The sequence below is a fragment of the Erinaceus europaeus genome, chromosome 7 (genome assembly GCF_950295315.1).
Source record: "Erinaceus europaeus chromosome 7, mEriEur2.1, whole genome shotgun sequence".
Taxonomy (NCBI): domain Eukaryota; kingdom Metazoa; phylum Chordata; class Mammalia; order Eulipotyphla; family Erinaceidae; genus Erinaceus; species Erinaceus europaeus.
The window spans coordinates 132539636-132562388 of NC_080168.1; the positions used below are offsets into that span (position 1 = coordinate 132539636).

The 22753-nt window shown below is 42.0% G+C and overlaps 2 protein-coding genes across 17 annotated transcripts in view; one reads left to right on the plus strand and one right to left on the minus strand.

Moving 5' to 3' along the window:
* Nucleotides 1-10974, plus strand: part of GARIN6 (golgi associated RAB2 interactor family member 6) — a 164052-nt gene extending 153078 nt beyond the window's left edge. Inside the window, exons 2-3 of one of the 2 annotated variants that reach the window (XM_060195621.1) lie at nt 8442-9119; nt 10207-10974. In XM_060195621.1, coding sequence (XP_060051604.1) covers nt 8508-9119; nt 10207-10320 — 726 coding nt within the window. In that variant the 5' untranslated portion in view covers nt 8442-8507 and the 3' untranslated portion in view covers nt 10321-10974. Of the gene's footprint in view, nt 1-8073; nt 9120-10206 lie in introns of those variants that run through there. The other variant, XM_060195620.1, reaches the window with a different exon arrangement.
* ANKS1B (ankyrin repeat and sterile alpha motif domain containing 1B) overlaps nt 1-22753 on the minus strand; it is a 1227618-nt gene that overhangs the window by 978875 nt on the left and 225990 nt on the right. For 13 of the 15 annotated variants that reach the window (XR_009550898.1, XM_060195606.1, XM_060195609.1 and 10 more), the window contains one exon: nt 13225-13368. The exons of the other annotated variants lie outside the window; for them this stretch is intronic. Coding sequence is in view for 12 of the 13 variants with exons in the window: in XM_060195606.1 (XP_060051589.1) it covers nt 13225-13368 (144 nt within the window). In the remaining variant the exon portion in view is untranslated. The remainder of the gene's footprint in view (nt 1-13224; nt 13369-22753) is intronic. 15 annotated transcript variants of the gene reach the window in all.

Here is a 22753-nt window from a genome sequence, read left to right on the forward strand (position 1 = left end):
TGCATATAGATGAAGAAAGGGAGATGATAAAATAAATCAAGTTTATTGTCTATGAGGCACTATAAAGATAGCTGTCAACGGCCATACTCAGCAGAGAAGCAATTATAGAACTCACATCTTCTGCTCCCCAAAGACAACCTTGGTCCAGACTCCCAGTGAGGGAGAAGTGACAAGATGGAGATAAGGGGACTCTGCACTCCAGCTCCTTCAGCACCAGAGAGAGACAAGGAACAGGAGAGGGACATGTGGAGGTAGTTATGTTGTCATGCTTGGCTTGGGGGGGAAGAGAGGAGTGAATCAGAATAAAAGGGGCAGCTATATATAAATGTGGATACATAGTTATACAGATGATGGTTGGCCCACGTCTACACCCTTAGGGGAACTGTGGTGGATTGCAGTGGGGAGACTGAAGGTTCAGAACTCTGGTGGTGGGAATGATGTAGATTCAAACTCCTGTTGACATATAATTCAAAAAAATAAATAAATAAAGTACTAAAATAAAAAAATCAGAAAGTAAAAAAGAACTGAAAAAAAAGAATAAATAAATAAAAATATGTCTTTATATTTTTCTGACCTGAGAAAAAGGACATTGCATTAACAAGTGAGCTTTTTTTAATTAAATATATATTGATAAAATATTGAAATACAAAAAATATAAGAGCAAATTATAATGTTAATGATCATAAAAGAGTCAGCATCCATACTTTAATGATGGCTTTTCTAATCACAGCCAGGCCACCCCATTATGCAGAGCCCTCATCAGGGAGTCCTGGGATTCCCACACAGACATGATGGGCCTAGACCTCTAATAGATCCCTCTCTCTACTTTCACTGGAACAACATAGTGGGCCCTCTTATGGGCCTCTACAGGACCTTGCCTTCAGTGTGGGTCAACAAAGGTAGGGAATGTTCCATTCTCCAAAGGGAGACTGGGTTAATATATTCTGCCACTCAAGGAAGACCGATCCTGCAATGAGTGCAGCCTAAAAATGTTCCTAGCTATGACCACGGAATGTGAGCTTAGACTTACAGGGAGGCAGAGGTCACCCAGCTTCCTGTGCTGAATATGGGCCCCAGATCAAATAGGTAGGGTTTATTGTTGACTGTACTTATATACTTTTCCCATATTTGGGAGTTACTCTCTTTCCTGATCCAGCTTTCTAGTCCTTTTTCCAACTATGACACCATCTCCCCAGACAATACCTTTGGCTCAGCTGCATGCTAGTTGTCATGTTGGCTCAGAAAAAAATTAGTTAGTCATGGGCCCCTTGGAATACATCCAAATTAGACCTACTAGCTTTTTCCAAAAGGGAGACCCCAAATCTCATCTGCTCTAGTCTTACCTTTAGGTTCTTGATTATTAAACAATTTGTTCTGCTTTATATCTACTGCCTTTCAGCCACCAAGTTGCAGATGCTACCATGACACCATCCTGACTTCCCTGCGCAGACGCCCTCACCCATGTGTCCTGGAGCCTCCCCTCCCCAGAGCCCTGCCCCACTAGGGACAGACAGAGACAGGCTGGGGGTGTGGATCCACCTGCCAACACCCATGTCCAGTGGAGAAGCAATGACAGAAGCCAGACCTCCCACCTGCTGCTCCCCATAAAGATCTTTGCTCCATACTCCTAGACGGATAAAAAACAGGAAAGTTTCCAATGGAGGGGATGAGACAGGGGACTCTGGTGGTGAGAATTGTGTGGAAATGTACCCCTCTTCTTCTATGGTCTTGTCTATCACTACTAAACCAATTTTTTAAAAAAGGCCAGTCTCTAAAATTAAATACTTTTTCAATGTTTTTAGATAGCCAGTTGTCTGCTTATTGCAATGAAAGATGGTTCATCAAAGGCATGTAACATTCCATAATTTTTTTCTCTGAACTCAGGTGACATTGACAAATTGCTCAGGTTTCTACCCTGCATTGCCATCATCACTATATTTCTGAAAAGTCGATATATGGCATGCAGCCAAGGATTACAAATGCAGCCACATTCTTCCTTCTCCACCTGTGTTACCACCTGACATTCTCTGCTCCTCCCCAGTCTCTCCTCACCTGTTGCACTTGCTCTCTCCAGGTAGCTGTGCCACCTACACAGCCACTCCCAGTGCTTCACCCTCACACTTAACAGGAACAATTTTTACTCACTTTTCTAGTGAAGCTACTAGTTAGGATAAGCAGAGGCTTGCTAACACCCTAAACTGGATGCAAACTATCCTAGAAGTTGAGGTTGGGTAAGCAGGAGACTGACAGACATACGTAGAGGAGAAGGCAGAGCTGAATTGCAGCTTCCTAGAGAAAGGCACTGACATATCTGTGCACACAAAAAGCCCGAAATAAAAAGTGATGTTTAGCAGGCTGGGCGTGTGGATCCACCTGCCAACACCCATGTCCAGCAGAGAAGCAATGACAGAATGCCCACCTTCTGCACCCCATGAAGATCCTAGGTCCAGACTCCCAGAGGGGAAGAAACGATAGGAGAAGATGACCAGAGGGCTCTGAACTCCAACTCCATCAGGACCCGGAGAGAGAAGACAAAAAAGGGAGGGACATTCAGAAGTAGTAGTAGGTGTAGGTGTGACTTGGAAAGGAAGAGAAAACAGGACCATTAAAAAAAAAAAAGGCAAACCTATGCAAATCTAGACAGATGGTTTTAGAAATAATAGTCAGCCCATATCTGCAGCCTTAGGAGAACCTTGGGAAAAAAACTGCTGTAGCTTCCAATGGAGGGACTGGGATTCAGAACTCTGGTGGTGGGAACGGTGCAGAGCTGTAGCCCTGTTTTCTTGTAATTTTGTAAATCACTAATGATTTTTTTTTTTTTTGAAGAGTAAGGCTTGGTAATATTTTTCATTTCTTTAAGGTTGTTTGTCGCTTCCAAAGTTAAGCACTGCTGACCATGAGTAATGGGATATGAAAAGATAAGAGCCATCCCTCCCCCTTTCTTCCCCAACAGATTCTCTGTGATTCTCCTCAGGTTTACCTGTCACCAGAAGGAAAAGCCTAATAAATAACAACAGATTCTCTGTGATTCTCCTCAGGTTTACCTGTCATCAGAAGGGCCTAATAAATAATAACAGAATCTCTTTGTTCACAGAATCAAAGCAAGAAATAAACACTTCTAGTAGTTCATTCAAATTAAATAAAGCTTCATTTTTGCTATTATGATAAAAGCATCTGTAAACAGATGCAAAAAAAAAACTACAACATTAACCCATACTACACCTTAGTTGTCTTTTTTAATATCAACATGTACTTATTAATGGGTCATTAGTCCTTTTAGAGCATTTACATAGTGATAGGTAAAACAAACGAGTTTAACACATCCTTGTATATAATAAAGCTAAAGTTTTGTGGGATCATCTTCAATTGCAGCAGATGAGAAAACTGGCTGATTCAGAAAAGCCAAGTTATCTCCATCTCATCTCCCCACAACAAAGATGAACTGTTGGGCTAGCTTCACTGGAGGGAGAGATGACCCAGGAACCAAGTTCATGGTGGTAGCAATACAAATCTTTATTCATGTGGACGCCCCAGAGTCAGGCGTGTAGGCACCTGGTTAAAACCACATGGAGCCAAAAACCGCAATGGCCTCCCCCTGCACGCCCCCCTTTCTCCCTCCCCCTGGACCCAGAAGAGCCAGGCCTGCCCCAGAAGTGGCTTCACCATCCAGACATAGTTAGGAGAGGGGAGGAGAAAAATGGGAGGGGCTGGAAAGGTAGAACCTCCCCAGCAACCGTTGCTAGGGATTCAACTAGGGAATTAGCAATACCCTGAGGGGACTTAGGAAGGAGATCATTATTCATTTGTAAGACAAATCAGGAAAATTGATAATAATAAAGGGATGGGACAGGCCATTCGGGACGGGCCATTAGTAGCATGGAATGTAGGGTGCTTTGGGGGCAGGGAGAGGATGGGTGTCCCTCAAGTCAAGCCCTGCCAAGCTCAACCACATGCTCACAATTTCCCAACAAAGAACTAAAACTTCCTAATTCAGTTATCACAGCCTAAGTGTCTGTGTGTCTGCTGTATTCCTGGCACCCAAGAGTGAGTGGAGAGCATAGACATTTGGCAGACATATCAATCCCTCACACAGTGCACCTCACAGACACAGACATCAGACAGCTGCTTGGCAATGTGCAGACGAAGGACACACCTGCAAATATCAAGATATTCAGGATCAGGTGGGGGTGGATAGCATAATGGATATTCAAAAAGATTCATACCGGAAACTCCAAAATCCCAGTTTCAATTTCCCACGAACCACCATAAAACAGAGCTGAGCAGTACTCTGGTAAAAACAAGCAAATAAAAAGAATTCTTAGGATCCTTAAGAGCAGGAGACTGTTTCTCCAGGGGAGGAGTAAACAGGACTTTAGGGAGGAAGCAGCCTTTGAGATGGACATGAAAGCTTACGCATTAGCAGTTTCAGATCAACTAATTGCTTCCAAGTACTTTTTGAAAGAATAATTCATCTCATCAGCACAGAAAATACACAGCTCATCTAGAGATTACTTTCTAAAATCCAGCGTGACTGCATGACCATTCTGACTTGGTGTCAGTTAATGAGAAGTGTTACAGCTGAACATCTAAAAGGATCTGTGTGAAGCTGTGCTCTGAGAAGTGCAACGCTGACCAATATTCCAGCTCCCAGAAGCCCAGGGGTGCAGGCATGCAGGGGTGCAGGGATGAGGTGGGGAGAAAAAGGCATGCTGAAGAATTCTTGAACTCCATGTTGTGAATTAAGATCCTGATAACATCAGCACACCACATTCTACTAGCCAGCCCCCTTTTAGAAAGTGGTGTTGGAAAAATTGGGTTGAAACATGCAAAAGAGTGAAATTAGACTACCACATATACCACATACAAAAAAGTCAGCTCCATTTGTACTTAACAATTTGAGGTTCTTAAGTAATGAGGCAAATAAAATAAGGTCATTTTTCTTTTTTAAATTTTTTTAAATATTTATTTATTCCCTTTTGTTGCCCTTGTTTTATTGTTGTAATTATTATTGTTGCTGTTATTGATGTCATTGTTGTTGGATAGGACAAAGAGAAATGGAGATAGGAGGGGAAGACAGAGGGGAGAGAGAAAGACAGACACCTGCAGACCTGCTTCACCGCTTGTGAAGCAACTCCCCTGCAGGTGGGGAGCCAGGGGTTCGAACTGGGATCCTTCCGCTGTGCTTTGCACCATGTGCGCTTAACCCGCTGAGCTACCACCCGACTCCCCATTTTTAAAAATTTTTTTTTACTTTATTTATTTTTAGTCTCTTTTGTTGCCCTTGTTGTTTATTGTTGTAGTTATTATTGTTGTTGTCGTTGTTGGATATGACAGAGAGAAATGGAGAGAGGAGGGGAAGACAGAGAGGAGGAGAGAAAGGTAAACACCTGCAGACCTGCTTCACCGCCTGTGAAGCGACTCCCCTGCAGGTGGGGAGCCGGGGTTCAAACCAGGATCCTTAATGCCGGTCCTCGTGCTTTGCACCACCTGCGCTTAACCCGCTGCGCTACAGCCCGACTCCCGAGACTCCCCATTTTTCTACTAGCCACAGGAATTTCAGATAGAAACTTCACCAAACTCATAAAATTAGACATATATTTGCCAGAATGGTCAACATGATGGCTATAAGTTTCTACTGTTGGTCTAATTTGAAAATAATCCCAAGGTTCATAAATCCTCAATTAATATAGTTTCTATTTTCTTCTGAGAAAGGCATTCGACCCAATATTCCAAAGGAACCATAAGATAAGCATTGTGTAATATACATGATGGCATGTACATGCCTTTAATAAAATAATATATACCTTTTAATTATTTTTTCAAAACATTTAGATCAAATTACATGTTTGGTGCCATGTATTCCATTAAAAAAAAAAACAAAACTAGAGCTTGGGAAATGGAGGTGATAAATCAAGTAAAGAGGTGAAAGACAACTGCCAGATGGTCTCACTTATCTGTGGGATCTAGAGAACTGAAGCACATGAACTTGAAAGGAAAAAGAAATAACCAAGCTGTCTTCAAGACTGAGAACGACAGTGGTTATCACTGGGAGGGTGGGAGCACAGAACCCTGGTAGAGGTGAGGTGTGGGTCTGTACTATATAACCTTATAATCTTGTAAACACCACTGTACATCACTCACTTTAAAAAAGAAATGCCCAAACTACTGCAGCATATTCACGGCGTTATTTTGGTGAGTGAATGGTGTTGGGAAAGATAAGTTATACAGATCTGAAGTTGAAAATAACACGAAAAACATTGAAGAGAGCGGTGAGAATTAATACTGATATGTAAACAGCTCTCAATAAATAAAGGACATATACATTACCAGAAGTAATCATATATTTCAGCATAAAAGAGAGAAAAATGTTTGCTCTGACCTGTAAAGCACACACAGTACTCTGAATCATGTATCATGCATTTTGTCCGAATAAGGACATTTCAGTTTTACTGAATTAACAGTATTTACACAAGCTGGCCAAGTTTTCCAGACCTTTTTCCTCTGAAGCATTCTGACAGAGCACAAGATAGACACTGAAAGCCCTTTTCCCTGTGGGTCAGGATGCTGGTTCACAAGGAGAATCTCATCAGTATTTAAGGGCATGTCGAAACATAAAACTTATCCTGGAGGTAGAAACAGGTACTTTATTACTCCTGCTCCTAGAAATTATAACTACCCTGATAATACAGAAAATATGAAAAAAATTAAAAGTACACCATCCAGAAATAAACACTTTCAATATTTCACTGAGCATATTTTAAAACGGGCATGATTTCACATAAACTGAACTACATACCACACAAGTTTAACATCTGTTTGCTTTTTTTCTTCAAGAAAATTAAGGCTATCTTTTCAAGACAATCGAGACCTACATAATTTATAGCTTCAGAGTATCAAAGGATGCTCTATAATTTATTTAAACAAAATCCTTATTAAAATATGCCATTTTTTTTCCGTGCCAGAGCTTCCCCACTCTAGGCCAACTGTTTCAGGCAAAGGAAAACAAGAGACAGAAAGATGCACCACAGCACTGAACTTCCTCTCCCGAGATGAGGGCCGGGGGTCAAGCCTGGGCTACAGGCTTGCTAAAGCAGGTCAACTAGACAGTTGTGCTATTGTGCTGGCCCACAAGGCGTTAATCTTACTACTTCTCTGATAGTACAAATATGGAAAACACCTTATTTTAACATGCTTACCCACTTGCCAATGTCCACTATAAGGAAACTCTCTACAATTAGAAATACTAGAAAGAGTAAGTATTTCTGTTAGAAACACACACACACACACACACACACACACACATACACACACACTAATATAGTCATGGGCTCTTTGGAATATAACTAAAATAGTACTACTAACTATCTACAAAATGAAGACCCCCAACTCTTCATATGAACTTTTCCAGCCTTTAGGTTCATGATTAGTCAACAATTTGCTTGGCTTTATATGTTAACTCTTTTTTCAGCCACTTGGTTCCAGAGGCTACCATTATGCCAACTTGACTTCCCTGGACAGACGACCCCACCAATGTGTCCTGGAGCTCCACTTCCTCAGAGCCCCACCCCACTAGGGAAAGAGAGAGACAGGCTGGGAGTATGGAGCCACCTGTCAATGCCCATATCCAGTGGGGAAGCAATTGCAGAAGCCAGACCTTCTACCTTCTGCATCCCACAGTGACCCTGGGTCCATGCTCCCAGAGGGGTAAAGAATAGGAAAGCTGTCAGGGGAGGGGATGGGATACAGAGTTCTGATGGTGGGAACTGTGTGGAGTTGTACCACTCTTATCCCATGGTTTTTGTCAGTGTTTACATGTCATAAATAAAAATTATATTTAAAAAAGAAAGTTAGCCTAACCCTTTTGGAAAGCAAGTTTTCAGGATATATTCAGTCCTGAGATGGGACTCCATGGTGAGCCGGGTGCAGATAAGTGGAGACTGTGGCTCATCTCTGCTGGGGGTGGGGGAAGAGGCTCTGGCAACAGTGACAAACAGTGTAATGAGGACAGGTCACAATGCCCACAGTGGATAAAAGTGGCCCCACTGGGTGGCTTAGTAGTAAGCAGAGTCTTCAGTCTCTGAGGAGAGGAACAACTAGGCCATGGTTGGCATCTGAATGTGTGGAATCAAGGGAGGTCAGGCTGAAGAAGATCCTCCCTGGCCCTAGTGAACACCAGTATCTGTGTACCCTGACATCCACCGGAGCCCTGACCTCAACCCACCTCCACATCTGTATGACCTGACTTCCCCTGGGACCCCAACCTCTGCACTCTAGACGTCTGAGCATCCTAATGTCTCCATGCCCTCTACAGAGCATGGTCTTGTCCAGCTGTGACTATCTCTGGCACTGAGCAGTTTGAGTCGGCACTCCAACCCTGTCCTTAGTCACACCCAAACAAAGTCTACAGAAACAAACTGCTAACTCACCTGCCACAAGACCAGGGACATTGGTGATTCTGCAAGGTCTGGTAAGGAGCTGTGGGGAGACCGTCTTGATTAAAGTTAGTCATGAACTGCCAGGAGGATTTACCATACTACACCGCTCAGAGCAGCCCAGCCATGGGCATGTTTAATACCTCTATGGGAAAGCTACAGCAGCAGCTGTACAAGGGGGAGTACGCTCTGTTCAAATATGCACCCATGTTCGAAAGTGACTTCATACAGATCAGCAAAAAAGGAGAAGTGATTGATGTGCACAACAGGGCCCGAAGGGTAACTGTGGGCATTGTCCGCACCAGCCCCCACCTTACACTCCCTGATGTCATGCTGCTGGCCCGACCAGCAACCATCTGTGACGACTACCACAGGCATGGTGCCGCCAGCCAGGAGAAAGGGGGTAAGCCCACGCAGATCTTGGAGCTAACCAGGCTGTTTCCCTTAAAGCTTGTAAAGATATCCATCCATAACGGCACAAAACAGCAGCTCCACCTAAAGCTTGCCACCGGACGCTCCTTCTACCTGCAGCTGTGTCCCCCCTCAGATACAAGAGACCTTTTTGTTCTCTGGGAAAATCTCATTTACATCCTGACGCCACCAGTGGAGGCTTACAGTGGGACCCAGGCCATCCCTGCTGGGAACAAACTAGATGTGCCTGGCTTTGAGGAAGAGAACAACATATTGGTAAGTCTTTGCAGAGACTAGAAGATGGAGCTCAGTCAATTTGGGGGCATCTAATGGTTCCAGTCCTTACTGCTGAGGAGAGGCCAAAACGCATTGCACAGGAAAGTCTGGGGCCAGATGAGTCAGGTATATACACTGTGTCTGTCTGAGCTCACCCCTGTGTGAATATGCTCATTATCTATCTATGCCAGGCTCCCAGTGTGTAGGGATAAGCCAGGTACCTAGAGGTCAAGCCATGTCGGAGATGCTCCAAGTGCTTCCTCACAGATCTCCCCAAGGTCATATGCCAGAGATTCCATAACTCTTAGAAAGTCTTGATTTCATATTCAGTATTGTAAAAATACCATTGGCCTGACCATTCAACCTATTTTTGAACATATATCACACCAATCCAGGAAGATGGCTATGGCACAGAATTTAAAGTCTCCCTGTGACTGTCATGTGCTATCTGTGTACAACAGTGGTGTTGTGGTATGAGTATATGCAAGTGTGCTTGAGTGAGTGTGCACAATGACAGTAGCTAACTTTTTTTTTCTTTTTTACCAGAGCACAGCTCAACTCTGGCTTATAGTGGTGCTAGGGCTGAACCAGGGACTTTTGGTACCTCAAACACTAAAGTCTTTGGCATCACCATTATGCTCTCTCTCCAGCCCTGCTAACAAAAATTTAGATGCATACCAGTTGGCTAGCAGAAATAGGAAAATAAGTCTCTAAGTGTCTGGGCTTAATAACTGGTGGGTGACAGAGTCATCTCTAAGTGTCTGGGCTTACTAACTGGTGGGTGACAGAGTCATCTCTAAGTGTCTGGGCTTAATAACTGGTGGGTGACAGAGTCATCTCTAAGTGTCTGGGCTTACTAACTGGTAGATGATAGTGCTCTCATTGGCACTGGAACTATTCCAGCAAAACTGTTGTGTTTATTGCAGTCACTGTGGGGACACTATAAAGGGAGCCCCTAGATCAAGTGGGAGACTGGACCTGAGACCTCAGAATTCTTATGAACTCCTGTTATTTAGCTCCACGAATAAAAGGGATCAGATCTTTCTGGCCTCAGCTTCTTTCCTTTGCTTATTTATCTTCCCCTTAGATACACGGCACTCACTTCTATGGAAGGGATCAAGATCAAATAAGCATCAAGAGCCTTCACATGAGCCCTGAAGTGTTTGGGGCTACTCAGTATGGTTATACCAGAGGGGAGTGAAATCAACATGGTCCCCACATACTGCCGTCAGTAATTCACATGCTGCTGAGTAAAGGGCAGCGGTGGTGGTAAGATCAGTGGTGGCAACAGGCACCCTCACAGGTGCCCTGAATGTGGTTGTAACCAAGTCTGCAGATGCAGAAGAGAAACGGTACAAGCGGGAACAGTGCAAGCCTTTACAGATTCTGGAGGAGCTAGTGCAACCAAAATGCTTATATTCAGCAGGTATTAATACCATTAGCAAGAGCTGGAAGCACTTCTCAGATGGCGTGTGCAGCATGTAAGACCTGCTGGCCTCCCCTACAGAGGTCTGTGTGACTATGGACTGCAAGGGCAGAGGCTAATGGCAAGCAGGTTACAAAGACAGAAGGCTCACAATCAGGACCTCCTCATCTCACCCTTCAGAGTGAAGTCTTCAAGAGCGAACAGAATGGGAGCCAGGGCACCTCTGCCCAGGACTCTTTAGGGAAGAGATTCCATGTCTGGCACTATACAAAGTGCAAAGCTAGGCATCGCTTCTTTGACTGGTGAGAAGCAGTTCCCACCCACTGGAATACAATGAACTCGGATTTTCTGCTTTACTAACATGTGATCCATAGATCAGGAAAGAGTAGCAATAAAATAAATGGCAACTGACAATCAGGCTTTGACTAACTCTAACTTTCTCCTTGTCGTTTTTTACTAAATGAACAGGTGACAGACTAAAGTGTTTCAAGATACTCTGAAAAAGTCTTATATGCTTACTATCTACATTTGATCTTCCCAAAACTGCTTCTGAACTATTAAGCCAGGTATAAGAAGCCAACAGACACAGGACAGTGTAAATGAAGCCAGAGAAGCAACATGGCATCACAGTCATATTAAAAGCCAGGTGTGAGTCACAGCATGGCCACTCACGGTGGCCTTGAGACAGTTACCTCCTTCCTTCTTGGTAGGGCTCCTTTGAGAAACAGATTGCATATGGAGCACCTGTGCCTTGGTGGTGACTGCTACTGTCAGGCGTGTTGAGGAACATGCGAGTTAAGAGAAAAATGGAAAGCCGCAGGTCTGGAAGCACACTGTGCCAGATGGCACTACTAAAATATTAAGACTGAGTATCTACTAAGGCAACCCAGCCTGCACAGAAAAAAAACTTCGGTATAAGTAGAAAATACCAAATGTTACAAAGTTATAAACCAAACACAGGCTACTTCCAAGCCCACTACCATGTCTAATAAAATCAAATGAAAAATAATAGTAAATTTAGTAAGGTAGTAGAGAAATATGCCCCTGATGACTTATTGCTGAGTGGAGTGATTTAGTAACATAAGAACCACAATCCTGCCCAAGGACCTTACCTTTCAAAATAAGAAATGCAAAGACCATGCTATTAAACAAAAATACAGACATAGGCATTCAATTATTGGCAAACTAATAAGCAGATGCTAGCAAATCAAAGTAAAACCTTTGGTTCCTAATTTCATTTCCCCTCATCTTGTAGATATGAGGTTAAAAAAAAAAACTAGTGTAATGACTGTAAGTCAAGAGATGAAACCCTAGGCTGTGCACATTGGTGCAGTACTTTATTGGACTATTATGTGATGCTGTCGCTGTGTCAGAAGCCAGCTTGGCATTCTATCCCAGGTGTTGTGCAATGCAGAGTGAACTGTTTTCTGTCCTGGACTATTCCTCTCCCCCACACACACTTTATGCAGTTACACATACACATTGCATAGTGAGTGATATTTTCACTGTGACTTCAAATTTCCTAGTTTGATTGACTTACTTGTTTGGGGGGAAATCTATGGGCCTGTGGACCATATCACAGAAACCTGAAGGCAATATAAACTAAGTGGACTTAACTGGGCCAGCAAGACAGGCCACCTAGTTAGTCCACGTGCTTTGCCACAATTCCGCCCGGTTGGAGCCCGGCCCCCGCGGCACTGAAGAAAGCTTCAGCACTATAGCGCCTTTCCCTCTCTCCCTGTCTCTGCCTGTCTCTCTCCCTTCAAAACTCAGCTCGTCACTGAAGGCCCAGTGACAACAACAAAAATAAACAAGCTAACAGATCTAGTGAATGAAACGGTTTCAAACTCCAATGTGAAGGTAGGGGAAGAGGGAAAGTCAAGGGATTTTATTCTTCAGTTTTTTTGTGCTCAAAGACTCATATTGCTCTATTTTGTACCTGCTACCAAATTACCTGCATTTCTCTGAAAGACAAAATACCAGGTGGTTTTCTCATAAGTGCAATATAAAGAACTGAAACCCATGAACTTGTAAAATAAAAAGCCAGCCAAACTGTCTCTAAGACTTCTTGAAAATCAAGGTGGTTATCATTGGAGAGGCCGAGGAAGGCAACTGGATTGGGGTGGAATAGAACTGTGTAGGTTCATGTGGTTTGTTCTCTACCCCTGTAATCTTGCGTTTTAAAAACCATTCTGATATTGCTATTAAAAATGATTAACAAAAACTTATCATCAAAGTCTTAGTGTCCTAGTCTTATTTTTGCATCCTTTTACATAATTCTCAGTGGCATACATTACAGTGTTGAGAGAAGCCATCATTGAGCATGCTTTTAAAGCATAATAGCTAATGCTTCCTCAAAAATTGTGTTTATTACTTTAATATAAATTGTGATTTAACTTCATAATAGCACCTTAAAATATTTCTAGAAAATTAATAGTACAATCTCATAGACAATTCGATTTTTCTGGAACTAGTACTATAACCAAATAAAAGTGCCACTTAAAATCATATAACATGTATGTTGCATACATGTGCGACAAGTGACATCCCCATCCTGGTGGCCTGTAGCTAAAGGCAAACTGGCATGAACAAGTACTAGCTGGATTTCCAGGAGTTGACTTGGGTAAGAACATCAGCGCTGTTACGTTGTATTGTACCTTAAGAAGAGCAGCCCTTTACCTGTGCGAGCATGGTAAAGCCGAGGTTCCTACAGCCGTTACAAGGAGTTAGCGCTTCCCAGAGTCCTGTGGGCCCACAAGTGTTTTCGTTGTCATAGTCGTCTTCCACTTCTCCTGGTGACAAATTTATTGTAGATGAAGTTCTCTGAAATCAAATTTATATTATACCAATAGATTATATTAATGCTACTTTGACACCTTAACATCAATTAAATTACATAATTATTCGTGGAGCATATTAGCAAGCAAAACTTAAATTCTAGCTTTAGTTATATGACTGTGCTATATGACTGAACCAAAAAGGAAAGTAGAATTCAATTTAAGTTGAAAGTGAAAACAAATGGCTGAGAAAGAGAGATAATATATAGCATTCCCAGTGAAGAGCAGAGTATGGAATTGTCCGAGAACAGTATCTTAATAGCAATAAGTGAAAAATTATTCTGGTTTATCAGTTATTAAAGTTAAAGCATAAAATTTAGGGAAAATTCAGTCAGGACTATGTTGAATCTTATTGACATCACTAAAAGCTTTGTTTGCAGTATTACTGAAGAGATTCTTTCCCTTTTAAACAAAATGAACTTCACAATATTTTATGTTGTGCATAAAGCAGACTTAATAGATTTTAAATTAGTAATAGAATGTTCATTTGGAAAAAAACATTTGCTTTTGTTACTCCCCAAACCCCAATACAATGGCAGCAAAGGGTTTACAAAAATGTTCTAAGCCATAAAGACAAGAATAGCATGCTGAGTGAGATAAACCAGAAGAAGGACAAAATCCAGATTACCTCAGCCACAAGTGAGATTAGAGCAGTAAAGAAAGTGAAAATGTGTGGTGACACTTAGACTAGCTACAGCAGAGCCCAATAAATCCAAGGTGGCCAGTGGGTGAGAGGAGGGAGCTGAAGGGGCTAGGAAGAGGCTCAGTGCACTGTGGCTGATGGCTGAGGAGGCTGTCAGCTTAGTGGGGGTGCAGCTTGCATATACCTACCAAGGGGAAATAAAGTGTACAAATGTGACAACTGTCTTTTAAATTATTACTTCCTCCAAAAATTGAATTTAAAAATCAGGTGAGATGTTAGCAGGTGAGCAATGCCAAGAAAACTTCTGAAAAAAGGATATACAGGTGGGTAAGTGCCACCTAATTTAATGTGAGGAAAACTGAAAGCAGATCACTTTCATGGGGGAAGAATAAGAAATGAACCTATTTATGACTCAGCACCTCAAAAGAGCTTAAAGTATTAGTGCAAATGAAGTTAAAACAGTATGGAAAATCTTTATTACAAAAAGGTACACCAGAAGACCCAGCCAAGAAACTAGACGTGTACCACCTGACAATAAATCAGAGGTTCCCTGTGGGGCAAAGGGATGATGAAATCTCAAAACACAGGCAGAAAGGCACCTGCCTCACAGGAACAAAGGAATGAAATAATATCCATGTAGTAAATGAAAACTTGCAGCACACTGAGGGCCTTTCAACATTTGCCCTGGAGAGTGTACGGGCTAGGTTTATATCCCCTCGGTAGGAGTCTAGAATATATTCCTCTCTCAAAAACTGGCTTCCTTACGCAAAGAAGAGCTAAAAGTACCTAAGAAATGGAACTTAGAGTAGTGAGAAAACTACTAGATTTCGGGGGTCGGGTGGTAGCGCAGTGGGTTAAGCGCATGTGGCGCAAAACACGAAGACCAGCATAAGGATCCTGGTTCAAGCCCCCGGCTCCCCACCTGCAGGGGAGTCGCTTCACAGATGGTGAAGCAGGTCTGCTGGTGTCTGTCTCTCCCCCTCTCTGTCTCCCCCACCTCTCCCCATTTCTCTCTGTCCTATCCAACAACGAACAACATCAACAACAACAACAATAACAATAATAATAATAATAACCACAATGAGGCTACAACAACAAGGGCAACAAAAAGGGGGAAAAAATGGCCTCCAGGAGTGGTGAATTCATGGTGTAGGCACTGAGTGAGCCCAGCAATAACCCTGGAGGCAAAAAAAAAAAAAAACTACTAGATTTCACTGATATGTAGACTATAAATGAAACAACCCTACAAATAATAACCAAAGTGACTGTTGGATTCTACAACCCATGGAGGATATCGTAGAGAACAGGAAAAGGAAGTGGTGTAGGGCAGACAGAGGGATCTCTAGTAAAATGGCACTGGCCCTGAGTATAGTCTTCCCAAAACCGCACTCCTAAATTTCTTTTTTTTTTTCCTCCAGGGTTATTGCTGGGCTCGGTGCCTGCACCATGAATCCACCGCTCCTGGAGGCCATTTTTCCCCCTTTTGTTGCCCTTGTTGTTGTAGCCTCGTTGTGGTTATTATTATTGCCATTGTTGATGTTGTTCATTGTTGGATAAGACAGAGAGAAATGGAGAGAGGAGGGGAAGACAGAGAGGGGGAGAGAAAGACAGACACCTGCAGACCTGCTTCACCACCTGTGAAGCAACTCCCCTGCAGGTGGGGAGCCGGGGGCTCAAACTGGGATCCTTAGGCCGGTCCTTGCGCTTTGTGACACCTGCGCTTAACCCACTGCGCCACCGCCCAACTCCTAAATTTCTATAATATTGTAAACCAGTGGTAGATCAGTTTTTTAAATGGCTGAAGTATCCAAGAAGGTGGTAGGAGCCTGTGTCTTGACCACAGACAAGAAACCCACCTCTCAATAAGCATCACTCATATAAACACTTCCAATTGTTTTATTTAGATATTATCTCTCAGGACTGCATACATTAAACAATAACTAAAATAAATCCCTTAACACCTACCAAAATAACAACAGAAAAAAGTTACAAATAGTATTTTGAGAGAAACAAGATATTAGCATCCCTGAAACAAGAACACAAAACAAACACAGTAGGAAAATAAATCTGAAGAAAGTTCCCAGAAGACAAAACAAAAGGTAAAATATAACAAGGGAATCAAATTTACAGGTACCTGTGGCAGTGAAGGTTAGTTATCAAAAAGAGAATGCAACAAGTTTTGCCAATGATGATGAAATTTTTCAGTTTCAGAGACCCTCACAAGATTGAACTGAAAAAAAAAGTTTAAAACTCTTCACAGCACTGGTTATGTTATCAAAATTAATATACTTTACATATTGGTTATAAGTAGTATCTGCCTCCCCCAAAGGTTGTTGCTTATAAAAATTGAATATGAGACTTTTGGCAAGGATCCCAGAGGGGAGAGCAGTGAATACAGGTCTAAACGTTGTGTATGGGGTCTCAAGTTCAGTCGCCAGTATCACACACGTGTGCCAGAGTGATGCTCTGGTTCTCTCTATCCCTCTCTCTCATTCTTCCTCTTCTCATCTATCTCTCATGTTCAAACATCTTTTAAAAATATAATTTTAGGGCAGGGGTAGATAGAATAATGGTTATGCAAACAGACTCTCTCTCATGCCTGAGGCTCCAAAGTCCCAGGTTCAGTCCCCTGCACCACCATAAGCCAGAGCTGAGCAGTGCTCTTGCCTAGCAAAAGCATCTCTGCACTTAACCAATGTTATCTACAAAAATGAAGACAATGGGGAGTTGGGCGGTAGTGCAGTGGGTAAAGCGCATATGGCACAAAGCACAAGGGCCCACACAAGCATCCCAGTTCAAGCCCCCAGCTCCCCACCTGCAGGGGAGCTTCACAAGCGGTAAAACCGGCCTGCAAGTGTCTCTCTCTCTCTCTCCCCCTCTCTGTCTTCCCCTCCTCTCTCCATTTCTGTCTGTCCTATCTAACAATGACATCATCAACAATAATAACTACAACAACAATAAAAAAGGGCAACAAAAGGGAAAATAGATATTAAAAATATTGTTTAAAAATGGGGTGGGGGTATAGCATATTGGTTATGTAAAGAGACTTTCATGCCTGAGGTTCTCAAGTCCCAGGTTCGATCCCCCACACCGCCAAAAAACCAGAGCTGAGCAGTGCTCTGGTAAAAAAAAAAAAAAAAAAAATGTAAAAAAAAAAAAGGAAGATAATGATCAAATAGGCACATTGGTTACTGGCTTACCCATAAATGTCTATGCTCAGAGTGGTCACACACTTCACAGGTTAACCAGTTCTTCCCCATTTTATTAATGGTACTACAACTGTTTGATCCAGTCCTCCGGGTAACTTCTTGTGTCTCCTCCCCAAAGGAAACTTGTTTCTGTCTCTCCCCTACTCCTCAACCTCTAGTTCCCATTCAATAGAAATTGATATCCACATTTCTTAATCTGACTTCAAGTTCCATGATCAAACTATTTTTCAGTCCTTTTTCTCACTTTATTATACTCACGTCAGACTAATGGCACCAAATACAACTTTTCGTCATTTCCAAATCATACTCTCCATGCACCATGATTTCTATTCCATCATTTCTTTATTCAGCATATTGTACTGGCTAAGAATGAAAGCTCTAACAGTAGACCTGGACTCAACGTAAATCTCTTCCCTACACTAGCCTACTTGTCACTATGATCTTCATCATATCTGACGCTATCAGAAGTAATGTCTCTTGGAACTTTTTGTGTGCTTGCACATTATATTTTACATATCCCTTGAGATGACAGATGGAATAGTGACAAAGTATTGGCTTCTAAATCAACTATATATATGTTTATCATAGTTCTGCAACACTAGACCTAAGAGACTGAGAAAATTACAGTCTTAGTAAGACATTAAGCCTCAGTTCTGTTATCTGCAAAGTTGGTATAATACCCTAGTAGGACAATGTAAGGGCAAAATTAATTGCTTGATTAACACATAAAATAATCAACAAATAGATACAGCTACACACATACAGTGAATACATAAATTACCTGCAAATTGCTAATTATTTGGAAGCAAATACTGTCTTATTTGCTTTTATATCTTTTACAGTGTATTATTCAGGATAGAAATTAATGATGATTTATTAATAAACTATTAAGCAAATTACTATCAAATAACCCTTCTCAATTGCCTAAAAATTTTATTGCTATTACGAGATATTTAAACTGCACTGCAAATATCATCAGTGATTTTAGTTTAACTCCATGTTAACCATGAATAGTAGTAATTAGCAAACATAACAACACTTAATAATGGCTTAGTACAGCCCCCTAAAGATGGAATATTAACTAGTTAAATAAAGTCTTGAATTTATACTTCACAGCTTTACAGTTAAAGATGCCCAGCAAAGCTCATATCTAACTAGTACACTCTTCATTTATCCTGGAAAGAAGTCCCATGAGCACTTTATATTTAGTGTCCTTTATTTAAATGCCCCTTAGATGTTTTATCAGCAAGAGACTGTTCCTAAAGCCCCAGATGTCTGAAAATTCTTAGAGCATAAGCCTAGCCTAGCCCTGCCGCTGGTCAATGCACAGTATTATACACAGTATACACTATATAGGAGAAAGACCAATCTGCTAAAGGACAAATGATTATCAGTACTGTGCAGAGACAGATTTGCACTCAGTCAATGGAAAAAATCTAGCATGACTGCCTAAGTCTAGCACTGAAGAACTGTAAATTCCTTGTTAAGAAATAAAAATATATAACTCAATATAAAAATCATAATGAAAAATAGATTTCTCTATGAAAGTGGTGTAATTTATCATACAATCTTATCATGTGCTACAGAAAGTAAAATGAAATGACTTTATAATGATAACTTATAATATTTAGCATAACACAGACCATTAACCTAGCCCCAACTGCACTGAAGCAAGCTGAGTTGCTGTGGTGCCCTACTTCTTTCTCTCTTGGTTTCCCTCCTTCTCTCTGAAAAGGATCCACGATGGTGAACATAAAGAAATATCATATTTATATGTTGCCACATGTAAGCATAATTAATATAATAAATACATAATGGTGCTTTATAGTTTGAAAAAATGTTTTCATACGCAGGATTTACAAGGAAGTAGGGTAAGAATTAGAAGCTGATGCTGATGATGTTACTCAATTTGCAGGATCATAATGCAAATGAGGCAAGGCTATAATCCAAGTCATCTGACTCAGGTCCTAGATGTTTCTCTTATATTCAAGAGAAGGAAATTGTCTAATTACTAGAATTCTTCAAAGGGACGATAAACATGTAATTCACAATACCCATGCAAGAATTTTACATCATGTGACAGTTTATAATTCATGGCTTTTAATTTTTTAAGTCTGAAGTTTGTAAATCTATGTAGTTAAAGTACATGTAGTTCCACAAAATAAAGTGAGGTTCAGCTCTTAACCTCTTCTGGCAGCATCAGCATTATTATCATCCTTTGTGAGAAACACTGTATACAGGAGGCCAAGAGATATACTGGCAACGAATATTCATCAACTCAAGTTATGTCTCTAAAACAACCTTGATTAGAATCATTAAGCAAGTAGATGCAGTAAAACGTAAGGTTAACTTAGACACTCTAAAATCCTAGGTGCCTTGCCTCCTTAACTTGAGGCCAGACCCCATAAACCTAATTCCAGTTTGGATATAAAAATGACAGTCAATGGTTGAATAACTGGGAGAAAGTTCTAAGCTTGTCAGGTAAAGAAAGGACAACAAAAGCTGGAAAAGGGCAAGAGACAGGCTCACTTAAGGAAGGCCTTCTCAGTCACTACCAGGCCACCCCATCACCTGGGGCCCTATTCAGGGAGTACTGGGATTCCTACACAGACATGATGCACCTAGACCTCTAGCAGATCCCTGTCTCCACCATCACTGGTCACCTCCATCAGGAGCAACATCGTAAACCCTCTTGTGGGCCTCTTCAGGACAATACCCTCACTATGAACTAGCAATGGCAGGGGCTGCTTCACTCTGAAGGGAGGCTGGTCAGCCTGCTCTGCCCCTCAAGGAAGACGGGTCCTGACATGAGTGCAGCCTAGAATGTTCCCAGCTGTGACCAGGGACTGTGAGCTCAGACCTACAGGGACTCAGAGGTCACACAGGCTCCTGTGCTGAATATGAACACAGATGACATGGTTAATAGTTAATGGTATTTATATATTTTCTTCAAGTCTGGGAGCTACTCTCTGCCCTGCTCCATCTTTCTAGTCCTAGTTTCAACTCTAACACTATCTTCCCAGACAACATGTTTAGGCCACCTGCATGTTAGCTGTCAGGCTCAGGTAAAAATTATCACAGCCATAGGCCCCTAGAAACATACCTAAAATAGACTTCCTCATTTCCTTCCACCCTAAAGTCCCTATTCTCATCTGCTCTCTTCCTACGTTGTGATTCCCATCCATTAAACATTTTGTCCTGTTTTATAACTTACTGCATTTCAGCCACCAAGTTGCAGATGCTACCATGATTCCATCCTGACTTCCCTGGGAAGACAATCTCACCAGTTTGTCTTGGAACCTCCCCTCCCCAGAGCCCTGCCCCACTAGGGAAAGACAGAAACAGGCTGGTGGAGGTGGGGGATGGATCCACCTGTCAACACCCATGTCCAACAGAGAAACAATTACAGAAGCCAGACCTCCCACCTTCTGCTCCCCATAAAGATCTTTGATGATTCATAACCCTAGAGGGGGAGAAATATTGGGGGAAGATAACCAGAAGATTCTGAACTACAATTTCATCATGACTTGGAGAGAGAAAAGGGGAAAAGGGGGGGATAGACACTCAGAAGTAGTAGGTATGACTTATAAAGAAAGAGAAGGCAGAGCCAGGACTATGAAAAACTGGATATCTATGTAACAGTCAACCCCTATCTGTGATCTTGGGAGAACCACTGCAGTTTCCAATGGAGGGAATGGGGAGACAGAACTCTGTGGTGGGAATGGTGTGGAAGTATACCCATCATCTTATGACTTTGTAAATTACTAATTAAAATTTTTAAAGATAATCTTGTTTAAGATGTCAGAGGAGGACCTATGGGGTTGTCAGAGGCTATGGGGTTGAAAGTGTTTTTAAGAAAACTGAGTTTTTATACATGTACCAACAACTGTGATTACTGTAAACCATTAATCCACCCAATAAAATAATGTGATTTGGCAAAAAAAAAAAAAAGGTTTGGTGTTAAACCAGTATGCAGAGTAGATATTGATAAGGACTCTACTGATAAAATGTAAACTTGTAAATAAAGCCAGTTTACAATATTCACTTCAAATAAAAATGAGTGTTTGTGGTTCATGAAAGGATCAAGGGCTACTTATGGTCCCGTGGAGGCCCTTCCATGCATGGCCACCAAGAGACTCTCTAGTGCATGTCTTTATAAACATGGTATCTACAGGGAAAAGACAAAGCCCAACAACTCAGTCCCGTCCAGTCCAGTATGCCTGAGGAAAAGTAGACACTGGGGATAAGTGACTAGTCAGACTCCAGACAGCAAAGCAGAAGGTCTGAAGACACAGGGAGGAGGACAGGGCAGACGATGGAATCAAGCACCACTGTTGGCCATCCTAGCACACCAACTGAATTCAAAAGTAGGATTTCACTCTACAAGAGAACGCCAAGTGAAAGTTGGGTTGGGAAGACAGTTGTAAAGTCATCCACTGTAAACATTCAGTGCAAGTCCTTATAGATTTTGTACTTGTCTGACAGTTTTGTCAGATAAATTTAAAACTGCAACTGTAGACCAAAGGAACCCCTAATGTTGAATTTTTGTGTAGTTGCAAATAATATCTCTTAACTACCCTACTCTCTGCAGTGCTACCATAAACAATTTTGTATGGGAACATAAGCATATTATCCTCTTATAAAAACAAAAGCCTTAAAAGCATTTCATTGTTGTTAATAAAATTTTAAATTACTGGCAATCTAAAAGGTAATGTATGACTTGCCCTTATACATTCTATAGTTTTGCCTGGCTGCCACCTCAGTTCTTCTTCCCCTTTTCTCCCATCTGTGCTCGTTCTCTCCTGCCATCTCTTAAACCTCCTCCTACTGAGAACCTCACAACTGCAGTTCCTCTGGCAGAGACCCCAAGTCACCCCTCAATGTATGCCCTCCCCTTACCTCCATGTCCCCTCACTCCTAGCCCTCCTTTTTATAGGATATATAATAATAGAGCCCAATTTTATTACTAGTTGGGCACAAGACCTTTTTATTTTCTCCAGGGTTACTGGTGGTCATTATTTCCATTTTATTGGACAGGACAGAGAGAAATGGAGAGAGGAGGGGAAGACAGAGAGGGGGAGAGAAAGACAGACACCTGCAGACCTGCTTCACCGCCTGGGAAGCGACTCCCCTGCAGGTGGGGAGCTGGGGGCTCGAACCAGGGTCCTTGTGCTGATCCTTGTGCTTTGCACCATGTGTGCTTGCGCCACCGCCTGGACCTCTAAGGGATAAGACATTGTTAAATAAAGAGCACATGTCCCAACAGGGCACATACAGTGGAATTAAAAAGTAGAAGAGGGGGTCGGGCGTTGGTGCAGTGGGTTGAGCGCACGTGGCACAAAGCACCAGGACCGGTGTAAGGATCCCTGTTCGAGCCCCCGGCTCACCACCTGCAGAGGAGTCACTTCACAGGCCGTGAAGCAGTTCTGCAGGTGTCTGTCTTTCTCTCCCCCTCTGTCTTCCCCTCCTCTCTCCATTTCTCTCTGTCCTATCCAACAACGAACGACATCGACAATGAC